The 24210-nt window shown below is 35.5% G+C and overlaps 1 protein-coding gene across 16 annotated transcripts in view; it reads left to right on the top strand.

The window, feature by feature from the left end:
- The window catches only part of Trdn (triadin), a 369239-nt gene that overhangs the window by 31323 nt on the left and 313706 nt on the right, over positions 1-24210 (top strand). For all 16 annotated transcript variants that reach the window (XM_087911137.1, XM_087911136.1, XM_087911148.1 and 13 more), the window contains exon 2: positions 13452-13661. In XM_087911137.1, coding sequence (XP_087767263.1) covers positions 13452-13661 — 210 coding nt within the window. The remainder of the gene's footprint in view (positions 1-13451; positions 13662-24210) is intronic.

The following is a 24210-nucleotide window of genomic DNA, read 5'->3' as shown; positions in this document are numbered from 1 at the left end:
AATTCGATTTAGAATTGTTGCATATTTTCTAAGTCTATATTGAGTAACTACTTTGAATATAGGCACTGTTCTTTGGCAAGAACAATAGCATAAAGTCATTGTAATGGATGAGGAGCACAAACATGAGGTTGTTTCACCTTTGATACTATTCTGAGCTATTGTCCTATGCTGTAGCTGTCATTCCATAGTCATATGGAAATCTGATTCAATTTGAACGGCGAACATTCCAAAGACTGTCTCACTAACAGTGCAAGGAAAGAGAAGTTCATTGAAAGCAACATGATTTCTATTCCAATAAGACTCTTTGTGGCCAGTGATGCATTCATTCTCTTTTGTTTGGCAGTGCTGTGATAAATGATAACTCATGGTGTTGGCAGAGTTAGAAAAATGAAAGGGAAAGTTCAAATCAAACTCTTAACTTAAAAATTCTTAAAAACAGACTCAAATATAACTTGTCCTCTTGAGCGTGTAAGCCTCGAGGAAGCAGGAACAGAGGTCTGCTATTGCCTACGGACAACTAGTATTTAGCAGACATTTTTGAATTTCTTTAACCTTTTTCAGGGTCAACTATTATGCTGCATAGAAAATATTGATTAATCATGGGCTCATATTGCTCAAAATTTCCTGTGGTATACATTTTATTACTTAAAATTTAAGAAGTTGTTTCTCTGCTGCATATCTAGGAAAATATAAAACATTTAACATCCCACTTTTATTAAAAATTAGTATTTATATTTCACTATAAATGATTTTAATTTAATCATGATACATCTCAAAGATCTTCTCTTGGGCAGGCTTGAACATTGGATATAAATAAACTGTTAGGTATATTTTACAAAGAGAGGGAGACAAAAAGGAAAGGAGTTAGATGAATGCAGCACATTTTTAAAAATTAAAAATTCTATATTTGAAGCTTTCCAAATAATTTCAGTTATTCAACTAAATTCAATAAAAATAATGAATTATGAGAATCTTTCAAAATTGTAGGAAGAGCCATAAATATAATACATTCTATAACTACAGTTGAGCTGAACCAAGATAAAATCTTACTTTCTAGAGCTAAACAGAGGGCACAAAACTGCATGTTACAGTCATTCTTGTACTTATAATCATCTCCCAACACTGTGTTTACCTTCCTATGAAGACTAAATACTTAATACTGTGCTTCCTCAGCCCTGTTGTTCTACATATAACTAGAGTTGTTAATATGCTTTAATACAAAATTCAAAAAATTTCCCCAACCGCAAGCCTTTACCAAGAGAAAATTTAAGAAACTGAATAATTGAGGACAGTTATCTGCACTTGCGCCTTTTCAAAGTACACACTATCTTTTTTAGTGCCCACAATGCTTTTTACCCTACTTATCAATGCCACTGAGAACACTCACTCCTCATTCATTCCACATTGTTGCCAACTAAGTTCCTCCCCTCTACAAACCCAGCCCAAGTACCTGTCCAGAAGAGGATTTTCCCTTCTCTAATTCCTTGCTCCTTTTGGAGGTCTTATTATTCACTGATTGTCTTTCTTTATAGGCTAGTATCTTCACCTACTGTGATCATTCATTCTACATGGTCACATACAAACTGTGCTCTTAGAATGACAACATGTCACTAAGGACACAAACGGCACTGAAGGGCTCACCTCTAGAGAAGTGCACATTTTGATTAACTGCTATACAAAAAGCATCACCAAATATTCAGTATGAGGTGCCATGCAGGACTTAGTACAGATCAATAGTATTTACTTGGTATTTATTGGACTGGTGGACAAAGTAAGTGTGTGTGTGTGTGTGTGTGTGTGTGTGTGTGTGTGTGTGTTTGTGTGCAGGCAGAGAGATTACAGTCATTTAGAAAACCTAGGTACAATTCCCAGAATTCAGCTGCCACTTTCTCATGCAATTACAACAGAATATGGTACAGCTGAGATCAGTGATGAACCGTTTCCTGGAAGCATGTGGAGCAGACACTGAACTCCTCCCCAAGGCTATACCCAAGGGTTCCTGAAAGAGCTGAGATTTGAATTACCAAAGGTCTATTATTCTTTATGTAGATAATATTCAAAACTGTTTAAAGACACGAGGAAAACTACAGCTTTATTTCTATTGCAATTCAGCAACACAATATTAGAAAGATTTTGATAGGCATACCAAGACCATAACCAATCTTCATAACATTCTTTAATTAAAATGGGGAAATATTTTAGTGTTCTGAATAAACACCTCTCAAAAAAAATGTGGGATTTAATACCTGTTTATAATGAAGAATAGCACTAAATTGTGGAAAGAATTAACAGAACGGCAGTGCTGGGCTTTTTATAATTGGTTGTGAATGCATTAAAGCCCACTATGAGCTCTATATGAAGGAAAACAAACACATCTTTCCCATTAGACATTCCAAACATAGTTGGAGGAATTCACTTTAAAGTAGTCTGTATCTACTAGCCTTATTTTAATGGTAGCTGTGAATGAGTTGAGCATTAGTTGTATATTTTACAATGTAAAGTCTGTTTAAAGAAATGAGCCTTTAGGCCCCCAGGGCTTACATTCACAGCTAGATAACCCTAATTATCGCCGGAAAGAAAAAGAGGCCCAATCTCAATATTTCTGAATTCTATGAACAGAGCAGTGTGATGAATGGATGGAGCAAAATGAATTTTCCCCTTAGAGAGACATTTTAAACAACCATGCTTATATGGATAAATTTTTATTACTACTATCAATTAATAAATTGAAGTGGATTAGGATTGTGATAGACATGAAGAAAGTTAAAACCTATTGCACCTGACACACCCATGAATAGCTGATTCATTATGGTCACCCTATGGGGTAGACTTATTACTTTGGTTTTATTAATGAACATCAAGTTGCAGCTGTTACTAAGAAGCAAAGGTAAGACTTAAATTTAGTTTTGTCCCATCTGAATACTTTCATTCACTATACCATATGCCTGCCCTGTGTCTGATTAATAGTCAGAAAAATGCTAGCTTGAATTATTATTTCCCAATTGGAAATCCATTTATATAATTCTTAGAGTGTCTTCTGTGTCACTCACTCTTTTAGATTCAAGAGCATGGAAGTGCCAAACAGTCAATATTCTGAGCTTGGGGAAATCACACAGCCTAAGTGTCTGGTATTTATCTCTATTATGTTACTTTGCAAGCATAGACATTGGGCAAAAGATTATTCAAACTAGATTGGTTATGGCTGCTTTTCAATAAAACCTGACCCGGTAGAAGAGGAAAGATGAATTATCTCTGAGTTTCTTTTGGTCTCAGACTGCAGATTACCCACATAGAAATGGACGATTTCCAGATTTAGAGATTTTGAACTTCCTGAATTTTGAGATTCAGGATTTGATTTTGAGAAATGAATGATGAGTGATGGGGTTGCCTAACATATATGTCCCCAATTCTTTATATGCTTCTTGGTTTTATATTTTGTTCGAGATAAGTCTTGCTAGAGTACTGAGCTTTAAAGGCCAAGGCATTATTTGACTAATCTATTAACTACATGACTGAATATTTATTATACTTAAAATCTTAAAATTTCTCATGTAGATGTTGTGAGCATCACTGTTTTGTTTTTTTTTAAAGGTTGTTTGCTCCCACCTTTAGCTTCTTATAGCTGTGTCCCTGATTACAGGAGCTAACCAAATTCCAGAGACTAATGAACTTAATTCTTGGGGTCTCCCAATAACTATAACCCTAGCTCCAAGTTTACTACTCCAACTATGATATGTGTTACGGAACCATGGCACTTTATTATGTGTGTGTGGGTGTGTGTGTGCTTTGTGTGTTTCTGTGTCTGTATGTATGTGTAGAAGACAGAGAACAACTTGCAGTTGGCTCTTTCCTTCCACCACATGGGTCTGGGGTTTTGAACTTAGGTGTACAGGTTTGGTGGCAAGCACTTTTAGCTCATTGAACCACATGGCCAGTTCTATCAGGCTACTTTTGAATACAAAAAATAATAATTTGATTATTTTGCAAATCAGAATTCTTCAAGATTTATTTCTTAACTGAGTAAACTTGATCTTTTAATATTAAAGACAGGTTATCTAAATAATATTAAAAAGTATTAAAGTCTTTTTGTTAACTTCGTGGTGTAACTTATAAGTGTTAAATGATTTCTGTATTATAAGTACTGAGACCAATTCATTTACTGCATTTTCATAGAGTCTATCCGCAAATATTACAGCAAAGACTTCATTGCATTTTATGATGGATTGTGATATGGGAACTTTTTTCAAGATAGGGTCTTTGTAGAGGCAATCAATTTAAAATAAGATAAGTGTCAATAAATCCAATATGGTTAATGTCCTGAGAAGGGATTCTCATCACATAGCCGTAATGGGGAGCTCCATCGGTAACTCAGTTGCATATGTACAGTGAAGTCCCATTGTGTGATATCACTCAATTTGTGCTCTTTTGTTATGGCAGTCTTAGCAGACTGATAGAGTGTTTAATTTCTGCCAAAAGACTGACCAGCCACTACCCATGATTAAGTTTTGATGGACTGTCTTTTGCTTTATAGACCAAGCTGGCCTCGATCTCACATAGATCTGCCTGCCTCTGCTTAACAGTGCCGGGATTAAAGGTGCGCCACCACTGCTGGGCAAGGGTGCTTCGTTCATTTCACACACCCCACATGCTCTTGTGAAGTCATTGTGCCTTCTGAGATGAAGAGTAAATACACAGGGCATTAAGTACATTTCTAGAGATCTGACAGGTGTGATTTTAATTTCCCTGGAGCACGAATGGTGTATTAACCTAAACAATATAATTGTGATCAGTTTGGAGGCTAGAATATTACATGTTATGATTTCCTCTTGAAAAGTACCTGAGCAAACACACTTTTCTTGTTCTGGCTACTTTTATGATGTAGGCTATTGTAAGAAAGGCATACTCAAGCAACAGTGTGATGTGGAGAAAAATTCATTCTATCTTTAAAGAGACTCCTCTAAAACTAAAGCAATAAATTTCATATCCAAATTTGAGATTTTAATGTGTTTATATTTTGTTATGAAATCAAAGGGGAAACGTTTTAATGCTTCCCACTCCAGATTTCTAATCTGTCTGTCTGTCTGTCTGTCTGTCCATCTGTCCAACTACCTCTCCAAACTATCAAAAGACTCTGGTTGCCAAATACTTTCCAGAGCGTAAGCCTAGACCTGTATTTTTCAGGGTATGACTGTTTAATACTTTCTTCAAACACATGCTGTAAGGCAACCCAGATTTCTAAAGCTTGTTTTTATGGAGTCAGCTATGGCTTTGTGATAACAAAACAGTTTAATGCTTGAGTAGGCTTAATCAAACATAGCTTACAGAAATTCACATCTCATAGAAACAACTGGTCTGAGTAATTTAAATGTCAGAAGTATGAGTTTGCCTTTGTTTTCCTTCATCAAAACCTATTCAAAGCTATTTAAAATGATATAAGATGTCACTGTACCACACAGTCTGTGCCAGAGTCACAAACTGATCATGAATTGAATCTGGGGAGCATATATTTCTCCCAGTCTCTAACAATAAAAGACTTACTATCTCTAGTCTACCTGATAGAAAAAAATGCTACTGTTTATAAAAGAGCATGTACCTACTCTTTCTTTTAGTTTTACACCATTGTTGTGCAAATATTTGTATTTCCTAGTGTACTCAAGAAAATAACTGCCCAGACAAAGCTGAAATTCTAAAAAGAATGTGGGGGCCAGATGAAAAAAGTTAATCATTTCTCAGCGGACTTATACCACTGCTTTTTATTAAAAAAATTGTTCTGTGTCAACAGCTATAATTGCTCTATGAAATGTTTATTTTTAATTGAGAAGTAGTTACATATTTTCCTCACATAGAACGTCTGAGCAATTTTAGGTCTATTTGAATACATAGAAGATAGCAATGTTGGAGACTAAGCAACATGCAACACTTTCAAAGCTCAAGTGATGAGAGAATCTTAGGAAATTGTTTAAGCAACGTTTCAGTTTCCTGCCACACAGAAACTACACGCCCTTCTTCAAATATGTGCAGCTTTAGCAGTGCGCTTCCTACTGTTACAGCTCATAGAGGAAGCTCATAGGGAGCAGTATCTATTCTTACCCAGTTGTTTGCTTTATTGAAATATGGGCGTGAGCATCTTCCTTGTCTTTCAGAGATGCATAATGGACCTCCAAGCTGATTCCGAGTTCCCTGAAAGGCACAGGAAGCGCTTTTCTTTTCTCTGTAGACGAAATAATTATAACACACACGTGCGCACACACAGAGAGACACACATTCACAGGAAATCTCTTTAATTAGTATTACATTTGCTTCATTGAATCCAGAACAAACTCTGGACAGAGGTTATGCTTTTAGAAATAATTTGATGAAGGTTTAGGTTCCAATTTAACTGAATATGTGAATAATATGCTATTGCAATGGTACTCAATAACAGATATATTTCCTTCAAAAATATTAAATTATAAATCATCTGTTAGTTAAAAATTCTATAGTTCTGCTTTCAATCCCAATAGGGAAATAGAATTAGTTGTAGACTAACTGTAGAAAGTGTTATTTGTGCTACTCATAGTAAATTTTATATTTTAGATAATTAAAGATGCATGAAAAAGGTTTGCTATAATTGTTTTTCAAAAGCCCCTGAGAGAATCAAATTTGCCATGCCATTACATAAGAGTTATACACTCTATCCTTTTTTCAAATATGTGTAATATGAAAAAATACAACCTCAAATTGCTATGCTTTTCTGATAGCTTATGGAAATTCCCTTATAAACATAAAGCATGGATATGCATTTATTTTTACTTTTATATATAAAGAAAATTTCTGCTCATGTCAACTACAAAAAGCAAAGGCTTTCAAGTACCTTTTGTATTTTCTTAAGTTACTGAAAATTATATGGCAATCGGTAGAAGTCACCATGTCACCATTTTCTACAAATACTATTTGGAACCGAAGTTTCAGGAAGATTGCTGGTGAACAATAAATTAATAAGAAAAAGAGTGTAATGTTACACATGCTTTAAGGGGAAGCATCCTCACCCTGGATGTAGAGAACACCTGTTATGACATCTCAATATTATGTGACTCCCCCCGCCTAAGGCAGCAAGGTATGCTTAATTCCTTAGCAACAGTGTATTCCTTTGAAAATATCTTTAGGAAAAGTAGAGTGAGAGCACAAATGAGAATGAAAAGAAACACAGAAAGCTAATGGCCCTGAAATCTTTAGCTCGGATTTATTTCTAAATGAAATAAAATGTCATTACTTGAGGATTTTTTTTTTAATTTTGTTTTGTGGCTGTAGGTTTGCATTCAACAACAATGGACAATTTAGTGAAATAAGTGCCGAAAGGCACAGCATCTCATTTGTGCAAATTTGGGTGAGAAAAAGGTGTCAAAATAAAGTACTAGAAAATTAATTCATCAAAGAAGATGATTATGCATTTATACTACTCAAGCGAATTTGATAACAACAATAACAACAAATCTGCTACTGACCCTTAAGTGAAATCCATGGAATTTGGAAAACTTTTTGAAGATTCCCAAAGATCTGACATATACTGCAATACTCACCTTTTCATCTGAGACTTCAGGATTCATAGCTCAACTGCCTAAAATGAACTAGATTAGCAAGTGTTGGTATCTGATAGGTCATATTTGTTAATTTCCAATTCCCTAGTGTGTCATTACATTTAGTGTTCACTAACAGTTTGATTTTGAGACTCATGGCAAAGAGGCACCAGCCATCATTTCTCATATTTTAAAATATAAGATACAGTTCTATTCAAATCTGTGCTTATTAGACTTAAAATATTTTAGTAGTTTTAATAACATTTTAAAAAATCAAAGTGAATGATTTATCTTATGTACCAAACTGTGTCTTTCCCCCCATTCAATCAGAGTTTCAAGTCCTAGTCTCCAATTGCTGTTATTAGGATGAGGGAATCAGGTGGTTGGGAGGTAGTCAGGTTTAGAAAAAGTAATTAGGATGGAAAATTTAAGAGTACGGTTATTGTTTTTGCAGTAACAGATACTTAGAGGTATTGTTCTTGTCTGTTATTTGAAGATGCATTGGGAAGTCAGATAGCTGCCAGTAAGGCAAATGTATTCCTTACAATAGTCCTACCATGTCATCAACACACCAACCTCCAGAAGAAAGGGAAAATATAGTGTGTAAGTCTGTGGTTCTTAATACTTCATCCAGAGTTGACTAAGACACTGAACCCTCCCAGTTTTGTAAATTCATCATTAAGACATTTATTTTTATGCACATACTCTGCCCCATATGGTTTTAGGAAATTCTTCTACTCATAACCCCTTTGAAGACTGAAAAACCTTAATGGTACCTGAGTTATCAGTTCTCACCGTATCTTTGGAAAAGAATGCTTCTGCTTAATAATAATGTGTGCTTCATAGCCAACGATTTTGTCCATATTACTTTCAAAATCTCATTAGATTAGCTCAAGATCAAACAAAAAAACTTGCATGTCATTGGTGAACAATTTATCACTGATCTACATAGGCTTACAGTCCTCAACTAGCTTTCTATCACAACCAGACTTAGATTGAACACCTAAAATTCTCAGCTCTTACAAGTCAAAACAGAAAAGACATTCTTTTTATTTTTATCAGTAGCCTATCTTTCATTTCAACATTTTCTCATATCAGAAAAATGTCTCATTTGTTGCTTCATTTAAGAAGATATCGTGAATAATATATTTTCCTAAATGTGGAAATGTTGAGGTTAATATGGCATTTTAAAAATTTCTCTGATCAACAGCTACAGTATTGGTTTTTATCTAAGTATGTATTGAGGCTTGTTGTATACAAAGCATTGCACCTTCTAATCTGAGATTTCAGTTATCATGTTCCTAATAGGTCATAACTTTACCTTCCTCATTACCTTTGTCTATGAGCACTTTAATATTTCAGATTAAAATTACATTCATTTTAAAAGATCATAAAACACAAAGCACAATGAACTGAGGTTTATGGTCCAAAAGTCTAAATTATATACTCATTGTTGTTTTAAAGAAAAACTCAACTTCCAATAATGAGATACTGCTAAAATGAAAATAAGAATCTCAAAAGATAGGGAAAATTGGGCTTCAACTGCTAAAACACAGAGGAACACCTACCATATTCCAGAATAAGCACACTGAATAATTACACTGATGAATATGCTCAAAAGATGGGTTACGAACATCCTCCTCACAGGTAGAAGCATCTTCCTGCTTTTTTAGGGACAGTTGCCATTTCATTCCAAGCTCACTTGCTACAATCAATGGGTCTCTTTTCTAAAGAACATCTTCCACTCTTAATTTGACTAGGTCCCTTATCCTGAAACTGCCACCTTGGGATCAGAGATTTTAGGTTATATTCTGGGGGACCCACATTTTCAGACCAAAGTAGCACAGGTGAGACTGCTTCTCCTGGTGTGGGAGAATTGTCTGTAATCTGTCAATCATGTTTTAAATAAATGCTGATTGGTCAGGCAGGAAGTATTGGCAGGAAAACCAGACAGGAAGTAGAGGTGATGCAATGAGAACAGGAGAATTCTGGGAAGGAGGAAGTTGATTCCTCCACTCCTACCCAGATCACCGAAGCAGCAGGGTGTGATCTGCCCCACTGAAAAAGGTACTGAGCCACATGGCTAACATAGATCAAAACAATGGGTTAATATAAGCTATAAGAGCTAGTAAGTAGCCTGAGCAAATGGGCCAATCATCTTTATAACTTATAGAGATCTCAGTGTAATTTTCTTTGGGGCTTGCCAGTTGTGGGGTACCAGACGGGACAGAAAACTCCAACTAGCTGGCCCCCTCTTGTTATATTCTCCCTTTATCACATGTCAAGTGAGCTGTTTCTAAGTGTTTCTAGAAGCATCTCAAATACAGAAATTGATTTTGCAACCCTCCAAAGATATTCTTTCCACTTTAGTACCATGACAGTTTAGCCATTCGAGAAACAAAACTGAAATCTAATACTTCCTTTCAAATCTAAGAGTCATTTATATAAAAGTTTTGGGATTCAGAATGTTCTGACTGATCAATTATCATGGTACAACCAGATAATGAAGAACCTTATACCTCTAACAGAGGCAAGCAGAAACATCAAAATAAAACTAGAGTCATCAGTATACACACCTGTGTCTAGAAAGGTCAAGCACATGTCTGGATCTAAGAATAACTTCCTCCATTGGTTCACATTGTGGTTGATCTCCAGATCCTGAGTATCCATCTTGTCTTAGTATATCTCTATGGTGGAATTGAGAGCAATTACAGGTTCTACTCACAATTTTATAGCAGAAAAGTAATGTCCTCTGACTCTCTCACAGAAAAAAAAAATGAGTCATGGGGGTTTATTTCATGAACTACGATCTGAGTAAGCAAACTTGGTTTAAAAGTTTGTTCTTACAGTTGGTGATGCAGAACTGGCTTTTGTTTTGCCGTTAGCACTAGCAGAAAAAAAAAACCCACCCAATAGAAGAATTGTGCGGATAGTGACGAGTTTAGGATCATACTGTCTTTGTTTTTTGTTTTTGAGAGAAAGAAAGAGAGAGAAATAACATGAAGTTGGGCAGGTGGGGAGAGAGTTCTGGAGGCCCCGAGAGTATTTGGGGGAAGGCCAAGAGTATGATCAAAATATATTTATGAAATAAGATTAAATATATTTACTTATGTATTTCTACCTTACTAGATAAAATTACCAAAATGTCTTCTATAATTTCATTATAATTATTATCTCCTCCTAAAAGTCATAGAGAATGGTATTAATGTAAATATGAGACTTTAACTGAATTTGGAAGAGAATCAGGCGTATCTCCCTGAGATTCATGCCAAGCTTTGTATTGCTGGTCCTTCCCAGGAACAAAAAAAGGGGCAAGTGCAACTCTTTAAGTGGTCAATAAGGCACAGTGAGATTAAGTGACTTCCACCAGGAGGCTACTGATTTATTTTTCCATGTGCCGTTTGATTGCAGTCATCTTGGGACCCATGTATAAGATGCTTCATAATATGTTTTACCACACAGAGCCACATTAGCTCTGCAGTCAGACCTGCTTCTTTTGAACATGATTCCTTATAACAATCAAAATAATCCAAACAGCTGCAGTTTTAAGGTAGGAAAGAACAGCAGCCTGATATCTCTGCTCCAAGTCTGAAGTGCCAAGTTTCCAGACATGAAGCCCGTGACAAACTGCTCGGTCACATTTACCTCTCATTCTTTCCAGAATGTCAATAACTTGCTCTTGTCGTCTTTAAAGTGCTGCTCAAACACGAAATAATCTCAGATTACACACGCTGATCTTTGAATTTATCTTGACCAGCTGTCGAGGGCAGTTTCATGTCTGCTCCATTTTCTGCCTCTTGGCTTTGTGTAACTTCTGTAGCAAATTTGAATAGAAAATGAAAAGTACAGTTTAGTGTGCTTTCTGACAAAGGGGAGTGACTTGTTTTTGGCCAGATAACCTTCTGATGACTGTCCGATGGTTGTTTTCTAGGTGGACACTTGGCATGTATTTCCGCAACACTTTGAGCTTTGTTTAATTTTTATATGCAAAGTTTGACAGTGTGGATGTGAAAAATTAAAAAGGATAATGAAATTAGTAGTGTTCACTTATCATTTTCATCTGTTTGAAAATTCTACCATAGCTTTATTATCAGGATTGTAAAGTGAATTGAAGCTCAGAACTTCTACTAATCCTTTAAAAACCGTGAAAAATTCTTATGTCCTATGTGAAACTTGCGTTGCTTCTTAGACTTATATTTTCTCCTTTGTTCTTGATTAAAAAGGAAAATTTATGTTCTATTTAAAATTTTCTACATTTTAAACATGTGATGAAGCTTCTAGAAATTTGAGCCAAATCTCTTTAAACTTACACACGCATTGGGAAGACGCCAAGCAGGTTGCTGCAGCATTGTCTGCGGCTTCTCTTCCCTCACTCCCTGACTTGCTCAAGTGCGGCTGAAGTGCAGAAGCAGTTCTGTAGGAGTCATAGAAAGCTTTCCAGAGGTTAAAATACTGGAGATTAGCAACATATCAACTTTCAGGTAGGCTACTCCTCAACACTCATAATTCATTTACTCTCCTGAAAATCATTATTCTGAAGGTTTGATTCACTTGTGGCCTCACTTGGGTCTTAAATCTCATTTCAAAGCACTCCAATCATTCATCCATTTCAGAACTACCATTAGGAGTGATGGGAATTTGGCACAAAAATCAATGAGAGGATATGATGTGAATTCTTTCAAATTTTTTCTTCTTTGAGTACACTTCAAATACAGCGTATGAAATCTGTTTTTAAAGGTAGTAGTCCATCTTGCTATCATTTTCACTAAATTGAGTTCATGAACTTGAAGCATGTATCTCCATAGTTTCCCTTTTTTGAAAGGAAGTCTGGCAATATGATTGCTAATATATATCAAAAGCCATTTTTAAAATCTTATTTAAATCATCTCACCAGGGTGCCCTTGATTAACATTTTAACCTTTTGAAAATCTAAGATGTTATTGACCATTTTATCATAAAAAATTCCTTACTCCTTGTGCAATTGTTCCAATTTGAACAATATACTGATATGCATTTTTGATCATACTTTGGTCATATTTTTGACCAATACTTAAAGAATATTTTATGAACTAAAATTGTACCATAATCATCACTGCGTGCACATCTGTTTTAAGAGCCCATACTTTATTTTCTAGTTTAAAGAATTTATTATACTGAAGTATTTGTACACTTATTCTATATTGCTTAGCTAAAAGCAAATGAAAGTATGATTATAACTTCTTACAAACAAATAACCATATTTACACAATTAAATTTATCTAGAGAAAATTAGAAAATAATAACATTTTAACATTGAATGGTGTGATTTAAAATGATAATTTGACTTTTTGTTTATAACCTTGCTATCATATATTTTGTAAATTGTGATGTGAGTTATAAATTCTTAAAATCAAGTTAATTATTATTCTAAGATCTCCCAACATTACTTTTAGTTCTGTGTACTTACCAGAAATATAGTGATGTCAGTGAGAACAAGTTAGGCAATTAAGCAGGATATCAGTAAAAATTTCATCCACTTGAACTACTTTATCGCTACTTTTTATTCTCTCCTTAAAAGGACTTTTTTTTTCACTTGCTTTCTGAACTTCAAGAGAATTCAAATCAAAGGTCATCGTCATAAAAGGCATCTTAGCTCTCAAACTCACAGTTGCTTCTAATAGTGAGATTGGAAAATGGCACTGGAGATGAAGATTGCTCATCACTCAAGCCCCTGGGTTCAGGATAAAATGCTGAGAATGGGGTACTGTGATAATGGGCTGTGGATCATTATCTTGCATTATGCAATATGTTCTTCTATAGAAAATAGCATCAAGAATTCAATAGTCTGTGTTATTTACTTTCTTACATTTGAAGTTGATTTGTGAATTGTATTTTATTTTCTGGGTGTGTGACTAGGAAATGCATCTACAACCACAACTGTGATAGACAACAAAAATGGGTCTGTGCCCAAGTCCCCTGGAAAGGTGCTGAAGAGGACTGTCACCGAAGACATCGTGACCACCTTCAGCTCCCCTGCAGCCTGGCTTCTGGTCATCGCTCTGATAATCACATGGTCAGCTGTGGCAATTGTTATGTTTGACTTAGTGGATTACAAAAACTTTTCAGGTAAGAAGCATTGCATTTGGACTTTAAATCAAAGGAAAAATGTTCTTCTAATGTGTGGCATCGTTTCTCTCCAGCTCAATGTAGTGTGAAAAATTAAACACACACTGATGAGCTGGGCATCATTGGAATCAGTTTTTTTCTACTCCCTTTCTTGGTCTATTTTGTTCACTGATTTGAAAATGCAATCAATGTCCTCATCTTTAAAGCTTCTTCAAGGCTAAATGCTGCAACTTCATAAAAAACGATGATTAAAAAGCCCGGTAAAGATTTGTCTTTGAAGCTGAATTAATCAACTATTAAGGAAGAATAACTTAGGGGTTTAACACTTGACTAAATAAAGACTACGTTAAATAACTTTGGATTAGCAAGATCTTTTGAAATATTTCTAAGGCTCACTGACACGTGCTCTCAAGTTTCTGTTCAGACATACTCTGCTCCTCCTACTAAGCTGCCTATTTTCAGTCTCTGAAAGTGAAGAATGTAAAGAGGATTTTATCAGAGTTGCCCATAATGAGTAATTACATCTTCACTGTCCATATGTCCCTTATGTGTTTGGAGCACAGCAGGAATAATGCAAGTGATAAGAGATAGATTTTTATTGTGGGCATTCAGTCTTATGATTCATTGTTCATCTCTTTGTTCATACGTATCTTATATTTTGAAATTGTATATACCCACCTCCACATCTGACACTGATCTTAAATTCTCTGTTGATTCTTATTTCCTGGTAGAGAGAAATTATTTTTGTACTCAGCATATTTTCCATGAATAGGTGAACATATTTATGTCCATTACTGTTTACCACTAGGGAAAATATTTCATGATCATCTCAATGTGTTCTTCATACATATTCTCTTCTCCCTACTTTCTTTTTGATTCCATTGGCAGTAGGGTCTTTAGCATCTGGACACAGACAACTGGAGTCATTGTGATTATGATTTCTCTCCTCATGAAATTTTAGTCACTCAATAATTACTGACCAAGAGCCTACTATTTGTACCTGACAATTGATATGCTAGAAGAGACAAAACTGTAATATAACTATCATAACATCATAGATGTCTATTATTTCAGTTTATGGAAGCAGAGGCATTACTGACATGATTTCTGCCAGGTATATCTATGGTAGTTGGACTATGTTTGGCATTATTTACCAGAGATATAAAACCGAAGTACCAGCCAAACAGAGCCATAGGTTTCTGCTCTAATAGGTAATGCATTTACTGTATTCCTTCATATATTTTTAAAGAAAATAAAGTTGCGTTCTCTGTAATTTAAAATGACAGATTTTAAGTGAAAAGTATTTCATTATAATACTACACAAAACTAAATTTCACTAAGTCTAAATGGACTGTAGTATTTCATATATCTTTTCCATTCAAACATAATTTCATTTATTTTAACATCAAAACCAAATATGACCATAAAATATACATAACTCATTTTATAGCATATATTTAAGAGCTCTAGGTCAATCTAATATCTGTAAGTTAATTTCATATGTAGACACAGAAATTTATTCTATAAAATACAAAGCTCCCTTCAATTAAGTTTTCAGACTAGATAATATAAGTATTGGATATCTTTTTCATGGAGATACAGTCATCTAGGGCTATGAATGATTACCTGTTATATGCTTCCTTTTCTGATGGTTAGTGAATGCTTCAGTAAGTCTTCAATATGAAGCCTAGCTGCTCTATGAAGTTTCTTCCTTATGACGCCTACATTTGTTAATGATAAAACCAGCCATTCCCACAAGAAAACCCTGAGAATCTTTCACACACTACGCTTTCTCTGTAAACACAAATGACTTTTAAATCTGAGCTTTCTTATCAGTGACACCTTATCTATTATTATACTTCACACTTCTATTTTCGGAGAATTTATGAAATTTTATACCATCCTCATCAGTCCCTACCCATTTGTAAATCCTAAAGACATCTTTATTATGTGAACATCTGAAAAAGTCATGTTTTTACTGTTGCCTAAGCACAGCAAAGATCTTGTAAGAAATTCAAGTCCTTATCTTAGCTCTTCATTTTTATCTTCTAATTTAGTTCACATATCCAATTTCTCAACTGTATTTATTTCTTACCTGTTCATCCTAGGCAAACACAAACTTTTCTTTCTTGCTGTCCATGTACAATGAAGTGTTCCCAGCTCCAGACTCTGGTAGAGCTAGCATGATGGTTAATAGTTAAGAATGGGGATTTTGGTGCCTAATTTATTTGCTTGCTTAGATCATGCTTCTTGATAACTCTTTGATAATGGGGATAGATAACCACCCTTGACCTCAGTTTTTACATCTACAAAATGGGGATTGTGAAAATATCTTAATTATAGGGTTATATGAAATAGTTCTTCTAAAAAAGCTGGAAAGATCCCATTTGTCATAAATACCCTATTCTGTGAGTGAAGATTTTTTTTCACTTTTATCTTGAGAAGGTTTATTCATGCTTTATGACATATTCCTTCTTTTATAATGCATCCTGTAATGTTATAAGAATAGCACACTATATCATATTTCTTTTTTTCTAGTAATTTGTGGATCTATTTATCTAGATGAATTAATACAATGTACTTGAAATATCAGTTGACTTGACTGTATTAGCCAGAAACCTAAACTTTTTCCAGGAAAAGATTGTTTTGTTTCTGTGTGAATGTCAGACACATAGGAGGTCTTTTGAGGCATATTACTTAAGGAAATATATAATTCTGATATTTTGAGATTGAAACTACATTTTACATAGGAAATTATACATATATAATTTTCTTTCATTTAATTTAAACTTTGTTGAGCTTGACCTTGGGGATTAGGGAATTAACAAAGTTAGAGAATTCTACTGCCTTTTTAAAAAAAACAGTTGTTCATGAGAAACAAATTGCTTCAAAAGTAAAAGACTTAAAGTCACACTAATTTACTGTCTGTGGGTCAGAAATTTGGAAGTGGTTTATATAGGTGACTGTGTCCTAAGTTCTATCCTGAGACTGCAGTAAAAATATTGGCAGAGAAGGCACCTGATGAAAGATTGATGTGAATGGAGCTATTTGCAATATGCCTCCCTCATCAGACTGTTGGCACTGGTGTCTCCACATCAAGGTAAATGGTGCCACCGAGACAGCAAAGAGCAGAGCAGGAGTCACAGACTGCTCATGTTCTAGTTTTAGAAATATGATTTTTCATTTCTGCAAAATTCTTTTAGTTTCATAGGATGACTCTACTGTGTGTTTTGCCCTAGGTCTCTGGACTGTCCACCCTCTGGGACCTGGCCCCCCAGTCAGTATCAGGGATGTGCTCCCTCTCATGGCATGGGTCTTAGGTTGGACCAGTCATTGGTTGGTCACTCCCACATTTTCTATCTTACTCTTACCCCAGCACATCTTGCAGGCAGGACAAATTATAGGCCAAATGTTATGTGGGTTGCTGGGTTTCTGTCCCAGTTCCTCCACTGGAAGTCTTGCCTGGTTCTAAGATATGGGCAGTTCAGGCCACATATCCCCTATTTCTGGAAGTCTTTTCTGTGTTCACTCTAATAGATTCCTGGGAGTTTCCATTATACTAGGTTTCTACCTCTTCCAAAAATGCTCCCCCTCATTTCAGGTGTTTCTCCCTCCTTTCTCTATCTGATCCCTCCTGTTCCCCTTCCCACATTTCCCTACTCCACCAACAATATCTATTCTATTTCACTTTCCTAGGGAGATCCCAGGGCCTATCTTGTTACTTAGCCTCTCTGGATCTGAGGATTGTAGCATAGTTGTCCTTTACTTTATAGCTAATAGCCACTTATAAGTGAGTACATACCATGTTAGTCTTTCTGTTCAATCCATTTACCTGCAAATTTCATTATGCCATTTTTTTAGACAGCTGAGAAATACTCCATTGTGTAAATGTATAACATTTTTATTGTCCTTTCTTTGGGTGAGGGATATCTGTTGTAAAAGGAGCAGGCTGCATCCTGCCACCCAGCTAGCTTAAACCCCCGAAATAACCACACAGATATTGTATTAATTAAAACACTGCCTGGCCCATTAGCTCTAGCCTCTTATTGGCTAATGCTCACATCTTGATCTAACCCATTTCTAATAATCTGTGTAGCCCCACGAGGTCGTGGCTTACCCGGAAAGATTCTAACCTATGTTCATCTCGGGCTGGAACTTCATGTTGTCTGCAACACTGCCTTTTTTGCAACATTCTCTTCTGTCTACTCCACCCACCTAAGGGTTGTCCTATCAAAAGGCCAAAGCAGTTTCTTTATTCAACCAATGAAAGCAAAACAAATACAGAAAAACCTCCTACACCAGCTATCTAGGTTGTTTCCAGTTTCTGGATATTACAAATAGTATTGCTATGAATATAGTTGAACTAGTATCCTTGTGGTGTGATTGAGCATCCTTTGGGTATATACCCAAGAGTCGTATAGCTGGGTCTTGGGGTAGATTGATTTCTAATTTTCTGAAAAACTACCATAATGATTTCCAAAGTGGCTGTACATGTTTGCACTCCCATCATAAATGGAGAAGTGTTTTCTTTGCTCCACATTTTCTCCAGAATTCCATCTTATACTTTTCAGAATGGCTAAGATCATTCAGCCAGTTCTTAAGAGTTTTTTTAATGATTCATCACAAGAAAAAAAATTTAATTCGATAAGATATTTAAAGAATAAAAACTACTTTATAGTTCCAATACTGCTTTTAATTGATATAATTTAAACTGTATAAGTAAGTAGTATGTATGTATCCATGATGAGTCTTTTGTACAATCCCAATAAACTTTGAATACGTAATTATTAATATATTCTGAACATAACTAGCAGCAGAAGGAAGCATATTGCTGTTTATATTGAAGGCTAAATGGCTGTCACTGTGTCAAGTTACTCTCTCGGGACTTTTAAGTATTGATAAATACTGTGAAACTGTTAGAGTGGGTTCAAAGAGAAAGAAAAATTTATTTCTATTAAATACATATTGTGCTGACTTAAGGGGGAGAATTTTCAATCAGTACCTTTCCTAACTTCTCATTTTCAGAATTTGATCCGATTTACCCATGGAACACAAGCAAATAACCTTTACACTAATATAAGTAGGAAGTTCCTTTTACTTATCTGAGATAGAGATAGTATCTCACTTTCTTTTCTTCAAAATGTATTATTTGCATTATTCACTATAATGAAGACAAATTTGAAGACACAGAATAAAAATAGATTGGAAAAATATTTTAGCTCCTTGATTTCTAGCTAAATGCAATGGCTGAAAAATTTTCAGATTAACTCTGGAATGTCTGTATGTGTTGGAAGCAGCAGAAAGCACTTTTCCTGGTACAGAATAGGGATTATAATAGTATAGTTTATGAATTACTGAGAGCTGACCAGTCACATTATAGGGTGCTGTTGATCGTGTCTGCTGTAGAGTGGAAAGTCAGCATGCTGAGAGGTGAAAGGTCAGATGGAAACAAAATGGAGGAGAGTAAGGACAGATTGTAACCTTCATTTGTTTCTCACCAGCTCAAGTGGAAATGATTTTGGTGAGGTATTGGTCTTGAAATGCTGTGCCATGCTTTAGAGATGTGTGAAGGAGACAGCCCAGCAGGAACTATAGACCAAGCATAATTTTGCTACATAGGAATGGCCAAGAACCTGGGGGAACTAAAAAGATACATCCAGTACCAACCATCAGAAGGCAAGCAATCATTACATATCACCTCTTACATTTGCCTTCTTTTTTCTAACCCCCAATAGTTACCTGGAAATTTCTACCTAGGGAAATTTGAGAAAATGTAGTTCTCCTTTATTGGTTTCATAGGGGATGAAGTCTACACTTGGGATATCTATATAGCTTGATCATCCAATACAGAATGCTCTCGAAAGAGAAATGGAGACCTATTAATAGTTACAAGAGGAGAAAAGCCAGCATTCAAGATGTAGGATCACCCTGCTGTCATGCTTATTGCCTTTACATCTCCCCTGGACAAAGAATGCTGACAGAAACATATGAGAAAGAAAAGGATTTTGTTCTCTTAATAACAGAGGATTCTCAGGAAGGTTGCTGGAGGTCTGACTCAAGCATCTGCCGACGAAATCAGTAAGCCCTTACAAAAATAGGCTTGGCTGATAATTTGCAGTTCTCCGAGGACTAAAATTACTGGAATTGACTGAAATTTCTTACAAATACTTTCTGTTATTAATAATGGAATAGGTTTCTTTTAAATAATAATAAATGTAAACAAATAGTGTTTAAGACATTGCTTATGATGTTCCACTGGCTCGAAGTATGCAGGGAAGATTATGTTGTTGGTTATTTTAGCTCTTTTACTCTTTTGACTTTTGGTGGAGCCTACCAACCTCTGAAATAAATCATACATGGAAGACTATTAGCTATGAATGTCTAGCCTTTAGTTGGCTTGTTTCTTGTCAGCTTTCCTTAAATTATCCCATCTATGTGGCCTCAGGGCCTTTATCTTTCTCTATTTTAGTATACCATTTCCTTCCCTTTTACTCCATGTATGACTGTGTAGCTGGGTGACTGGATAGCTGGCCCTTGAACTCCTCCTCCTTCCCCTCTTGTTGCCAGATACTTTTCTCCAGATTTCTTCTCATATTTATCCTCTTTTCCGGACTACCCTGCCTGTTTCTCTCTCCTACCTCTCTATTGGCCGTTGAGCTTTTTAATTAGACCATAAGGCGTTTTAGATAGGCAAAGTAACACAGCTTCACAGAGTTAAACAAAAACAACATAATCAAAAGTAACACACCTTAAAATAATATTATACAATAAGATTATAATAATTTTAGCATTTCTTGCACAAAAACAAAGGTCGTAATCTACTATCCTTACCACAGCAGGGAAACATCATCATACAGTAGATCAAGGTGTCTATCACTATTCAGAAAAGTTCCCAAATGCTCCATAAAACATACTCATTTCAAAACACAGATTGGTAATTAGAAGAAAATGATGTACATGAAGAATGTATGCCTGCACAAAGGAGGCAATCACTCTTAAAACATAATGTGAATTTGAACCCTGTTAGGAGGAAATAAGATCAGTAATATGAGAAGAAAGATGGCAATGATGTGATGATATAAGCATCAATTTATTATGAAAGTCTTGCAGACACCCCTCATATGTGCCTTTTAAATAGATTTTCTAATGAGGTATGCCATTTATCTATTGCTCTGGAAATTAATTCCCCTGAAGTTTTTCCTTTTCTTGGCACTTATCCCAGTTAAGCAGGTGCACTGCTTGTTAGGATGGGAGTTTAACAGAGTGAAATTATTTTGGGGGAACTCTCCAATTAAGTCCCAAAGTACAAGAGTACAAGTTTAACTTCTATCTGCCTGTCTACCAATCCTCTCTCTCTCTCTCTCTCTCTCTCTCTCTCTCTCTCTCTCTCTCTCTTTCTCTTTCTCTTTCTTTCTTGCTTTCTTTCTATCCATCCAACATCTATTTATTCATCTACTTATGAATCTGTAACATGAAGGGACCTGTTTGTTCTGTTCTGCCCGACCCCCCAGCTGTTTAGTCCCAGAGAAAAATCACACACAGATCTCTATAAGTTATAATGCTGATTGGTCCATTAGGTCAGGCTTCTTACTGGCTAACTCTCACATCTTGATTAACCCATTTTTCTAATCTATGTTAGCCATGTGGTTCAGTACCTTTTTCAGTGGGGCAGCTTACATCCTGTTGCTTCAGTGGTCTGGGCAGGAGTGGGAAGAATCAACTTCCTCCTCCCCAGAATTCTCCTGCTCTCCTTGCATCATTTCCACTTCCTGTCTAGTTTTCCCGCCTACCCCTCCTGCCTGGCCAATCAGCGTTTATTTAAAACATGATTGACAGAATATAGACAATTCTCCCGCACCATGAATCATCTATCTATCTATCTATCTATCTATCTATCTATCTATCTATCTATCTATCTATCTATCTATCTATCTATCTATCTATCTATTTTATCTATCTATCTATCTATCTATCTATCTATCTATCTATCTATCTATCTATCTATCTATCTACCTATCTATCTAACTATCTATCCATCCATCCATCATCTTCTCTTTATATATCTTGGTACAAATCATTTATCTATCCATCTCTTCACTGATTATCTTGCTATCTATATCAAATCTAATCTATCTTATATCATCATATCATCTGTATCTTTCTATATATGTCTTTTCTGTCTTTTATCTAGTTGGATACCTAACTTAGCTTTGTATAAAGAAGCATTTGTATATATATATATATATATACACACACACACATGCATATTTGGGATTGGTGACTGAATGTAACAAATTTTTAGAGTTTATCAATTCTTATGTGTAATGGGATTGAAAGATAATCTCTTACTTTGTGTGCATTGTTCTGTAATTCAAATAATATCTTAAAGTCAACTGATTCATAAGCATGGGAGATCTTACCATTTTTGTTTTATTTTTCTATTTTTTAGTGTTTTCAAATTTGCATGATAGAGCATTGAATTTCATTTTTAGATTTATTCTTACATTTCTTCTTACAACATTTTCAGACTACTGTAAAAAGTTTTTTAAATTATTTATTAGCATGACCATTATTGGTACATGAGAAGCTGTTGATTTTTATGCTGAATTTGTAGCTTACTGCTTTGTTGAAGATGTTAATTGGAGCTAAGAGATTTTTTTTCAGGTTTTATTTTTGTTATTATTATTATTATTGAAAATTTTCACCTCCTCCCCTTCTCCCATTTCCTGTCTCCTCCCTCCATTCCCCGTCCCCCTCCCTCTCCAGTCCAAAGAGCAGTCAGGGTTCCCTACCCTGTGGGAAGTCCAAGGTTCCCCCCATCCAGTTCTAGGAAGGTGAACATTCAAACAGACTAGGTTCTCCCAAAGCCAGTACACGCAGTAGAATCAAAACCCAGTGCCATTGTCGTTGACTTCTCAGTCAGTCCTCCTTGTCAGCCACGTTCAGAGAGTCCGATTTGATCACATGCTCCATTATTCCCAGTCCAGCTGGCCTTGGTGGGTTCCCATTAGATCAGCCCCACCATCGCAGTGGGTGGGTGCACCCCTCGCGGTCCTGAGCCTATAATTCTTGACCCTAGAGAAACTAAATAGGAAGGTGAATCCAAAGAAAAACATGTAGTTATGCTCCTTGATATTGGAAGTAGACAAGATTTCTAGTCAAAAATTGGAGCCTTGGGGGTGTGGGAGGGGTGGGGATAAAGGGAGATGGATGGAGAGAAGTGAGAAGGTGAGGATGGGGAGAGCTTGGGGGAATGGGATGGTTGGGACGGAGGAAGAGTGGATATGGGAGCAGGGAAGTATAGATCTTAATTAAGGGGCCATTTTAGGGTTGGCAAGAGACTGTACTCTAGAGGGGTTCCCATGTGCACAAGGAGATGTCCCCAGCTTGTTCCTTGAGCAACTCAGGAGAAGGCACCTGAACTGGCCCTTTCCTATAGCCACACTGATAAATATCTTGCATATCACCATAGAACCTTCATCTGGCAATGGATGGAGATAGAGATAGAGACCCACATTGGAGCATTGGACTGAGTTCCCAAGGTCCTTATGAGGAACAGAAGGAGAGAGAACAAGAGCTAAGAGATTTTAAGGTGTTTTGAGGGTCTTATAAGACCATAACCTCTGCAAGCAGAAATAATTCTGCTTCCTTGTTTGCTATTTATATCTCTTTATTTTTTTCTTTTCTTACTGGCCTAATTCTCAGGTTAGCCTTCAAATAGTTATATTCAGTAAGAGTGGGAACAGGAATACCCATGTCTCATTCTTGACTTTAAGAGAAATGTTTTCAGATTTTCCATACTTCACATGATGTTGATCATAGGTTTATTACTTTTTATAGCTTTTATTGCCTTGATTTTGTTCCTTCAAAATTTTTAGTCATGAAGGGATGTGGAGCTTTATCAAAGACCAGTTTTTTTCTTATTTAAATTATCATGTGATTTATTTCTTTGAGTATATTTATGTGCCGTACTGCGTATTGTATTGTGTATGTTAGAATACCCTGTATGCCTGAAAAATAAGCCTGATTTATCATGACATATGATCTTTACTAAATTACTAAATTTGGTATGCAGAAAGTTGAACATTTTAGTATCTATATGCGTCTATATCTATCTATCTATCTATCTATCTATCTATCTATCTATCTACTTTTTAGTGTATCTATGTACTTATTGCCAAGGTTATATTGCTTTTATAAATGCTTGGTGGCAATATTTTGGTTTCTATTCTATAGATTAATTAGAAGAACATTAATATTATTTCATCTTTAAAGTGTGGTAAAATTCATCAGTGAATGCATCCTATCCCATAATATTTTTAGTTGGGAGTCTCTATTTCTTCAAGATCATTGATACTTGTAGATATCTTTAGGTTGTTTATGTCATCTTAACTTGACTTTTATAGGTCATAAGTTCCTATAAAAATATTCATTTCTTATACATTTTCCATTCTGTTAGAATGTAGACTTTAAAATTATTGCATTAAAATCTCTGTATTTATTATGTCTTTTGTATTATTATTATATGTTTTAATTTTTTTCTTTTATT

The sequence above is a fragment of the Myodes glareolus genome, chromosome 1 (genome assembly GCF_982192425.1).
Source record: "Myodes glareolus chromosome 1, mMyoGla1.1, whole genome shotgun sequence".
NCBI classification, from domain to species: domain Eukaryota; kingdom Metazoa; phylum Chordata; class Mammalia; order Rodentia; family Cricetidae; genus Myodes; species Myodes glareolus.
The sequence above is the reverse complement of the archived record's forward strand: the minus strand, read 5'-3'. Positions and strand labels throughout refer to the sequence as shown.